At 40.0% G+C, this 9,266-nt stretch overlaps 3 protein-coding genes across 9 annotated transcripts; 2 read left to right on the plus strand and 1 right to left on the minus strand.

Annotated features, from left to right (window-relative positions):
• Positions 1–479: 479 nt before the first annotated feature.
• Positions 480–4,911, minus strand: LOC132789968 (protein pigeon). 5 transcript variants are annotated; one of them, XM_060798349.1, is made up of 9 exons: positions 4,421–4,911; positions 3,857–4,261; positions 3,500–3,801; positions 2,145–3,323; positions 1,851–2,083; positions 1,577–1,791; positions 1,286–1,510; positions 1,009–1,188; positions 758–892 (listed from the first exon to the last, which is right to left on the minus strand). In XM_060798349.1, exons 1-8 carry the CDS (start codon positions 4,515–4,517, stop codon positions 1,058–1,060), a joined length of 2,787 nt encoding a protein of 928 aa, XP_060654332.1. In that variant the 5' UTR covers positions 4,518–4,911; the 3' UTR covers positions 758–892; positions 1,009–1,057. The 5 variants fall into 5 exon arrangements, with proteins under 5 accessions (XP_060654323.1, XP_060654347.1, XP_060654332.1 ...); XM_060798372.1 differs by having other exon boundaries at positions 4,320–4,472; XM_060798356.1 differs by having other exon boundaries at positions 759–892; positions 1,013–1,188.
• An 8-nt stretch (positions 4,912–4,919) lies between these two features.
• LOC132789997 (tubulin gamma-2 chain) lies at positions 4,920–7,290 on the plus strand. The gene is given in 5 exon segments (XM_060798383.1): positions 4,920–5,059; positions 5,116–5,318; positions 5,388–6,101; positions 6,103–6,660; positions 6,724–7,290. Coding segments are annotated over 4 exon segments (1,428 nt in total). The 5' UTR covers positions 4,920–5,010; the 3' UTR covers positions 6,565–6,660; positions 6,724–7,290.
• On the plus strand, positions 7,118–7,636 carry LOC132790004 (male-specific sperm protein Mst84Dd). 3 transcript variants are annotated; one of them, XM_060798407.1, is made up of 2 exons: positions 7,118–7,250; positions 7,342–7,636. In XM_060798407.1, exon 2 carries the CDS (start codon positions 7,360–7,362, stop codon positions 7,498–7,500), a length of 141 nt encoding a protein of 46 aa, XP_060654390.1. In that variant the 5' UTR covers positions 7,118–7,250; positions 7,342–7,359; the 3' UTR covers positions 7,501–7,636. The 3 variants fall into 3 exon arrangements, with proteins under 3 accessions (XP_060654390.1, XP_060654399.1, XP_060654380.1); XM_060798416.1 differs by having other exon boundaries at positions 7,128–7,250; positions 7,309–7,636; XM_060798397.1 differs by having other exon boundaries at positions 7,138–7,303; positions 7,357–7,636.
• The last annotated feature ends 1,630 nt before the right edge of the window (positions 7,637–9,266 follow it).

The raw sequence follows: 9,266 nt of genomic DNA on the forward strand, positions 1-9,266 counted from the left end.
TAATGCTAACATTACATACCATCCACGGAAGCTGTTGCTGTTGTTGCCTGATTTTACAGCTGCTTTTAAATGTTTTGTACAGTCTGTTACAGAGCTGTTGACCGACTGTTACACTCCTGTAATTATTTAATATTTTTATTAATTCCGATAATTAAAATATTTTAGATACTTGTGTGAAAAAATTTTAATTATTTATTACTTTTTTTAAGCTAAAATAATCTGTAATAAATAATTAAACCCAAGCCAAACTACTGTTAATGTTAAATTTATGCTTGTCTGTAAGTAATTGCGCCATCTGTCGCCAAGCGCTGGAACTGTTATTTCAGTAGAACAGTTTACCATATAAACAAATTGAGGGGAAATGCTAAGGGGTAACTTGACAATAAGATCCACATCAAAGGGATCGACTGAGAGTACAAATTTGTAAATTAAATTTGGCTTTAAAGTAAATTAAATAAAAATACATTAAATTCATTTTGGCATCATCGTTTATTTTCTATGGAAACTGCAATACAAATAGCTGCACATTTTACTTAATTTGAAATAAATTATATACACAAGCAAGATATGAATACACTTCAAACTGAGACAATCACAATGATTGGTTTAATAGTACTCCGTTTGCATTAGACTCTTGGCTTTCTAGACCATTTGTTGACATTTGACACATAAACATACATAAATATAAATAATACAGTTACTATACTCTCCGTTGACAATAGGAAATGGGTTTAAGGATTTTAATAAATACACTACTCGCTGACTTTAAGCAGCTCCATGGAACTCAGCGTTGTTTCAATTAACAAATTGTAGTCCAATTCATTTAGACTCGCTTTGGCTGTTAGCAGATCAAGGAACGAGTTCAACGGCGACAAAGTTTCCGCGGTGAGATCTATAAAAAGAAAACCCATAAAAATGTGAGAGAAAAAATAAATTTATATATTTCAAACAAAGATGAGATGAGAAACAACCACAAGTGACGAACAGACACACAGATAAACTGCTTACCAACCATAAGATTGGTCGAAGTAGACCACAGGATCACAGGATAGCAGAATCACGATCGCCATGAGGCAGATCGCTGCACACAAACAACGCGTAAGATGCTTAAAACGGCTGTGGTTAAAATAATAAGTAGAAAAACCAATAGCAACGAATGACAAACGACCATTGTGGGTTTTCTCAGTGCTAATTTGATGCGTCCATCGGATGATGAAAATAATGGTGAAATGAAATCAAATGAAATGAAAATGAAGTGTAGCTATCCCTGAGCCCTATAGCTTACCGCTTCTAGTGTGCATACGTGACTGTTGTGAAACGCTGCCGGAGCCTCGACGTTGTGGCTGTTCTTGGTGTTGACCCGACAGTATATTCGCGGCGTGCTCCCGTCCTCGAATCATTAAACTATCCGGATGTTGCCAACACTTCAGCAAGCGTTGTGCCCGCTGCTTGGGCAGCGCCGAAAGCAATGATAATTTACGCTCAGTGCCCAGCGGCGAATCCTCAATATCTGTAAACCATAAGGATTAACAAGATTGTACTAAGATTGTACTAAGAATTTCAGTCGACAACAAACCATAGACAATGCTCTTCATGACATCCACTTGCAGCTCAAAGACATGATTCTCTACGTACTGCAGAAACATGTCGTAGTCCAAAGCGCGATAGCCCAAATATGTGAAGAACGAAGAGAAGCCCTCAGGCAGCGGAAAAGCAATTGTTTCCACCGCCAAGCAATAGCGTTCCAGTATGAGAAAGAGCGAGTGCTGCTGATTGGCTGGCATCTGATCACTATACATTCAACAGCAATTAGTAAACATTAATAGGGAAAAGATTAAGCTTAAGCTTACATCAACTGAAAACCTCGCAGTGTCTCAAGTCGTGCATCCAAACCTGCGGCTCGACAGACAAGAGAGCAAAGAGCACGTGACAACTCCAACTGAGCAGAGACAAACTGCGAGGCAACTGCATGTACATGAGCTGGAGCCTGTGAGCGCTCAAAGAAGGTTTCCTTCAGCCAACGGAAGCCCGAGTGCGGCTTCGACGAGTGCTTAACTAGATGCACGCTTAACTCGCGCAAGTACTACAAACGAAAGGGAAAATGGATAATCACAAAAGACATGAATGAGAATCAGTTAACGCACCACAGAGATGACGTGCTCCTGCTTGCTGGCCGTGCAGCCCTCCTGCTCAATGAAGGGCAGCACCTCGTTGCTAAAGGGAAAGGCGCTCCCGCTGCTGTAGTCCCCAAAGCCGCCACTGCCCGTATCCGGTGTCATGGGCGTGGTGCAAGGTGACAGCGCTTCTGGCTGATAACAGGCCAGACTGAATATAAGTTTCTCTGTCACCTGCTCGGCGGTGAAACGCGGCTGCTCCTGTTTAGCAGACTCATTCAGTAGCTCCCACAACCGAGTCCAAATATCGGTGCGATATGGCGATAGTCGCTGTTGTGGTGACAACAGCATCATGGTCGTGTTGTGCAGCGCCTCATGCGACAGTCCAACGTTGATGTCTGCCACACGTGCCTGAATGGGTCGTGTGGCAACAGCGGTGGTCAGCGGCAGCAGGCGCAACAGTGGCTTTGCCTCCTCGGGCAAACCACGCACTGCAGCCGCATAGCTGCCGGCAATGAGCGCCTCCTTGAGCAACGCCACCGTGTCCAGCGAAAGAGGTCGCTCCAGAATGCTGCTAAGCAGCTCGGCCAGCACATCCATGTCTGTGGAGTGTATCAGAAAGTAGTGTATAATGCTGATTCGATTGTCCAGCGAGTTGTCATTGCGAAACGTATCTATGAGATGCGCCCTCGGCACATTGAGCGACACCAGATCCAAGGTGGCAGCGTCGTAAGCCAAAGAACCCCACTTACGCAACGGCACCAGGTGAGTGACGTCGGGACTGCGCGTGTTGACTGACGGGCACACAATGTGGCAGCACGGTTCGTGCTGCAAACCCACATCTAGTAGATGTACAAAGAATGCCGACGAAACCAGCAGATGATGGGCACCCTGCATTGCAAAAGTGGGACGCAACAAACGCGCCTTTTGCCAGGGCACGCCTGGCATGACGCAGTGCACCACGCAACCGTGATGCAGCAGCGACACCGAGTAGGCGAAGTGTACGTCCTGCTGCTTCGAGGACTCTTGCATTTGCTGTGGCTGATAAAGGTAATAATGGCACACAAAAAACATGCCTGAGCTATCGGCCAGAATGATCAGATTCAGCGAACTGTCATGGACTCGCAATGGCACGGCATCATCGTCATAGCGTGGCGCCTCCTCGCTGTCCCTAGTAGGCAGCTTGGGCAGGTTAAGGGGAATGTTGAGCTGTGAAAATAAAAAACAATTTGAAGGTACAAATAATTAAATGTGGGTCGAGAAAACCAAATGCTATCTGAACATCATCAGCATATGCATCGATTAATTTATGATAAATGGCTAAAAAGAATGTAGTATTCTTATTCCACTTCCAAAGAGATTTACGTCTCCCCAACGATACTGACCACTGTTTCCGTTGGCTGCTTCTCGTTGAATTGGAATGCAGATAGTGTTGGACTTAAAGCAGGAGCCGACTGCTCGCCACTCTGCTCCCGCTCGTCTAGCAAGCTCAAGCTAACCGCCTTGGGCTTAAGGTGTATGTAGTACAATGCCTGACACTCAGCATCCCACTGGGCCCAGCTGAAGTTCTTAGCCAGCGTTTCATGTGTCAGGATACTGGTATCCAAGTGCCAGGCGCTGCCTTCGACACTGCCCGTTTGTGTAGTTGTTGAGCTCTGCTTGACTGTGCAGCTGTACTGTTTGATGGCTGCAATGCAGTGCATTGTTAGTCAAATTCGGAAGAGTTTTCCTATAATACCTACAGTCCTCGTGGGTGAGCACTAGCAGCTTGTCCTGCCAGCAGGTGCGTGTTGCACTCTCCACACGCCACAGAAACTGTGTCATGATTTGTCGTGACGATGGCTCCGCACTTAGAGGTATTGGTGTGCCGCCCTCGCTGCTACGCACCTCTACAACGAAGGCCTCATAAAGTTGAGACGACGACTTGACCACATACGACAACAAAGTGATGCTGCTGTTGATGCTCGCCTGGATTGTTTCCACGCAACCTGGCAGCGTTCTTAGCACGCGCAGTTGCTTCTTCGTAGCATGAAAGTGGCCAATGCAGGTTTCTCGCTTGTCGGGTTCATCAAGGAATTCGAATATCCACGAAGTCAACAACGAACCATCCTGCTCCTGGCCTAAAATACGCCATTCGTTGGCCTTCTCTGTAAAACACAAACTTAAAGTTTATTTTAGTTCTCTCTCTAGGCCTGAAGTACTTGCCTTTGAAGCCCTGGGTGGCAAGTAGACCGCAGAAGTTAGCAGCCAAGTTTTCCTGGCGCAGCATGTTAAATTTAATTTAAACAATTTAAAAACAATCTTACCGTTGCTGCATCGCAAGTGCAACACACCGTTCGATAAATCAATAAATGTCACAATCACATTGGCAACGCGACCAACAGCTGTTAAAAATACCGACATATCGCAAGCTATCGATATAAATTATCGTATTAATTTATAGGTATTTATCGATATAATTGTGGTTATCTTTTGGGCGATAGAGGGCGCTAGATGCAAATATCGATAGCCTTACTCAACCGGTCTTTTTTTGCATTAGCCGCAGTACGCCATAGGTTTTAACGTTCAACGATAAAGTATTTACCTATCAACCTTCGTCCTAACTAAATTTGTACGACGGTTTTTAACAGAATTCTTATCACTGGTACAAGAAAAAATACAGAGAAAAAATTTAAATAGTATCTGGAGTTTCTACAAATCATGAATACACCACTACGTGCTTGAAATATGCCGCCTTTTTATATGCCATTTAAAATATACCAATATACCACATCAACTGACGATGAGTACGCTAGGCAATCGATGCATCAAGTTATCGCTACGGCTAACACATGATAAAAGCACCGTTACAGTTCTTGAAAGACCATAAAACGAATAAGAATAAAGTGAAAATAACATGCCAAGTGAAATAATTACATTGCAATTAGGCCAATGCGGCAACCAGAGTAAGCAATACATGATTTTAAGCTAATGGCAACAAGTTATCAAGCAATCCATGCAGTTGGCTTCGAGTTTTGGAAGCGTCTTTGCCTAGAACATGGCATTTCCCCCGAAGGCGTTCTCGAGGACTTTGCTGCCGATGGCCACGATCACAAGGATATTTTTTTCTATCAGGCAGACGACAACCATTATATACCACGTGCTGTTCTACTTGATTTGGAGCCTCGCGTCATTCACAACATTATGAGCTCACCCTATGCCAAAGTAAGCTTAATCGATACCCCATATCCATACATCGACTATAACCATGCAGAGATTTATTTTCGAATGCAGCTCTACAATCCGGAGAATGTTTATTTGTCGAAGCATGGCGGCGGCGCTGGCAACAACTGGGCATCTGGCTTTAGCCAGGGCGAAAAGGTCCAAGAGGAAGTCTTTGATATTTTGGATCGCGAGGCCGATGGCAGTGACTCTCTGGAAGGCTTTGTGCTTTGTCATTCCATAGCGGGAGGCACTGGCTCAGGCATGGGATCGTATCTGCTGGAAAGATTGTCAGATCGATTTCCCAAGAAGCTAATACAAACGTATAGCGTGTTTCCCAATCAGGACGAGATCAGCGACGTTGTTGTGCAGCCCTATAACTCGATACTGACGCTAAAGCGACTCACCAAGTGCGCCGACAGTGTTGTTGTGTTGGACAACACAGCTTTGAATCGGATTGCCACCGAGCGGCTTCACATACAAACTCCCACATTCACACAGATCAACAATCTGGTGTCCACGATCATGAGCGTGAGCACCAGCACCTTACGTTATCCTTCGTATATGAATAACAATCTTATTGGACTGACGGCACCTTTGATTCCCACTCCACAACTGCACTTTTTGATGACAGGCTACACCCCATTAATCACTGATCACGAGGTGAGTTTGAAGGCGCTGAGAGAATTCAATGCTAAGCTTATTGCTTTTCGATTTAAATCTAGACAAAAAACAAATGTGCGCAAGACAACAGTTCTAGACGTTATGCGTCGTCTACTGCAGCCAAAAAAACATGATGGTGTCTTCGACAGCCGACAAGAGTCACTGCTACATCTCCATTCTTAACATAATCCAAGGCGAGGTAGATCCGACCCAAGTGCACAAGTCACTGCAACGCATTAGGGAGCGAAAGCTGGCCCAGTTTATACCCTGGGCTCCGGCTAGCATCCAGGTGGCATTGTCAAGAAGTTCACCCTATGTGCAGTCGGCGCACAAAGTGTCTGGTCTGATGATGGCTAATAACACGGGCATCAGTGCTCTCTTCAATCGAGCTCTTCTCCAGTATGACAAGCTGAGAAAGCGCAATGCATTTCTTGAACAATTCAGGCGTGAGGCCATCTTCCAGGATGATCTAAACGAACTGGATTTGGCCCGCGATACTGTTGACAGCCTAATACAGGAATACGTGGCCGCTACTAAAATGGACTACAGAAACTGGAGTCCCGATGCCAACGGTGTGAAGCCATAAAAATTCTAGTAGGCTGTGCCTGTTTCTTTATATATTGTAGCCTTCCATTTATTTTTAACCTTTACTTTTTACTTTTTGCACACATTTCGGATCTTGGTAAGTTTTTACACTCCTATGAATATGGAATCATCATTAATGACATTTCTCATCGCACATTAGGCCTACTGCCATTCAAAATGTCCCTCAAGGGATTCACAACTTTCGTAAAGCATTATCTCTATTGTGGAATCCGTCGAACCATCGAGATTTATGGATTTTTACTTGGCGTGCAAATCTAATATTGAATTCGGCATGGCAATAATTATAAACATGTTTTTAAAATCCGGCCAATAAATTTAGCGATAAAATGAAAAAATGAAAACACTAAAAACATTCCCATCTACAACAAAAAAGAACTTTAAACTTAAAGATAAACTGCATATCTAGTGGTTAGCAACAATAAATGAAAATATATAAATTATTAAAATAAAAATCATATTAATTTTCCTAACTGATTACATTTAAGTAGGCTTTGAAAACATTTTTCGAGAACCTCAGTTCTCGATCATATCCGTTGATTCATTTCTGGCCTTAAATTTGTGTAGTTCACACAGTGTTCAAAAAGTTTACATTATTATTTTGTTTTCTTTTTTTTCAAATTGTATAATTTCGAATTTTTGGATTTGGCGCATTTTTCGTCGAATTAGGTATTTAAACTGAAGAAAGCAAATTGTATCAATTTTTTTTTACTAAAACCAACGTAAGTCAATGACCGCTTTTTGATCATCTTCTTCTAAGTCGAAATTCTTCAAGAATATGTGTTGCGGACCTGCTGGTTGTTGCCCATCCTGTGGACCTCCATGTGGCGGACCTTATTGCAAGCCGTGCTGTGTTGAAATGTGTTTTTCGCCTTTTACACCTGCATATTTGCAATGCTCTTATTGCTGTGGCTGTTGAGAGAAAAGATTATATATATCAATAGAGAAACTCAAGAGAGGAATTGATAATTCGTCAAAAAAAATTCAATGAAGAGAAATGAGTATTTTAATAACTTAACGATAACAAAATAATAATGTAAAACCAAAAAAAACCATATCAGTGTGCCTTCTATTTTTGTTTTGATAAATATCTGGTTTTTTTTTAATTTAGGCATTTGACATATACATATGAATATATATATGAATATATGTATATATATGTATATGAATATATCCACACACACTTGTTTTTAACAAATATGAGATTAATATCGAGAGAAGATGTGCATTTAAAAGCAATCTAACAAACAAGTGAAGTGATCCGTGAATTATTATTATAATATATTATCGTGGTTATTCCATGGTTCATACTCCTCTATTGATGACGAGTAATTTCCATTCCGCTGTGAATTTTCTAAAATAAACATTGCGTCCTATCATCTTTATAATTGGCCGATCCATTACAACACTCACATAAATCATTATAATTAAAATATGATTTATAATTAAAATTATAAGGTTCATTAAATTAAATATTATTCTAAAAATGTATGGAGATGTGATTTGTTTTAATTACTATTGATTAACTTTAGAACTTGGTTTATATTTGCTCAATATAATTTATTTAACGCTCAAATTAATGCTACATATTTCACAAATATTTTTTCATAACCTTCCATATTCGACTTAGCAATTTCATTATATTTGTAATGAATGTACATACATACATATTATGCAATAATTTGATCCACTATTTAAATTTTTACTAAACGTCAAACGAAACGATATGCGTATTTTCTATACGATTTCCTTTGTTTATTTTTTTGAAAAATAACATTTTAAATTTATTTATAACGTGTGTTGCATTTAGAATGCAAGTTTCCATTCCAATGTAAATATTTTTTAACTTTTTATATCGTTATATATGGATATTTCGAGTACCATCGCAAAAAGGCTGCGGCTCTTAGCAAATTTGATTTTTATCGTAATATATATGTATAGGTATATTTTTAAAAAGTGCTCATGTAAATACATAGTTAGAAAAGTCCAGTGTATAAAAAGACAAATGATCAAATATAGCCAGTTTGAAAAGCAAATAAGAGTAAGAACATATCCAAAAAAAAAAACCGTTTAAAATTTCGGTGAAAATTGATTAGCCCTGGAAAATGTGCACATAAATACTCGAATAACTTTAAAATCCGCTAATTGTAAGGTACCAAGTTTGGAGTATTTTATGAGAATAGGTATTCCCCGCATTTTATCTATTTTTAAATTAAGCTCCGAAAGAAACTATTTCCAAATGTATTTATGCAGATCTTTAAATTTTCTAAGATTTTTCGGGTTTATTTAATTTGAACATTTTAATGGTCAGTCAGTTAGCCCAATCAAATTTCTAATTTTTGGAAGAAATTCAAAAAACAGTAGGGCAAACGTATTTGAGTGTTTAATTGTAGTCTAGTACATAGTGCCAATTTGAAGATATGAGCTCTGGAGTATGCAGAATATTTGATGTTGTATTTTAGGGTATTATTTTAATAATGCTATCTAGAATGTCACTTACATACATATGTTTCGAAACTATGGCAGCTAAAACCCAGTTTCAACTAATATTTTGTTTGTAGACGTCTATAAACTTAATCATTTATTGTTAAAAAAACAACATAACTGTTTCTGTAAAAAATATTAACAAAACATATAAGAAAATAGAATGCATTTAAAATATATTATTTATTTATATAAATATAT

This window comes from Drosophila nasuta, chromosome 2L, assembly GCF_023558535.2.
Source record: "Drosophila nasuta strain 15112-1781.00 chromosome 2L, ASM2355853v1, whole genome shotgun sequence".
Lineage (NCBI taxonomy): Eukaryota > Metazoa > Arthropoda > Insecta > Diptera > Drosophilidae > Drosophila > Drosophila nasuta.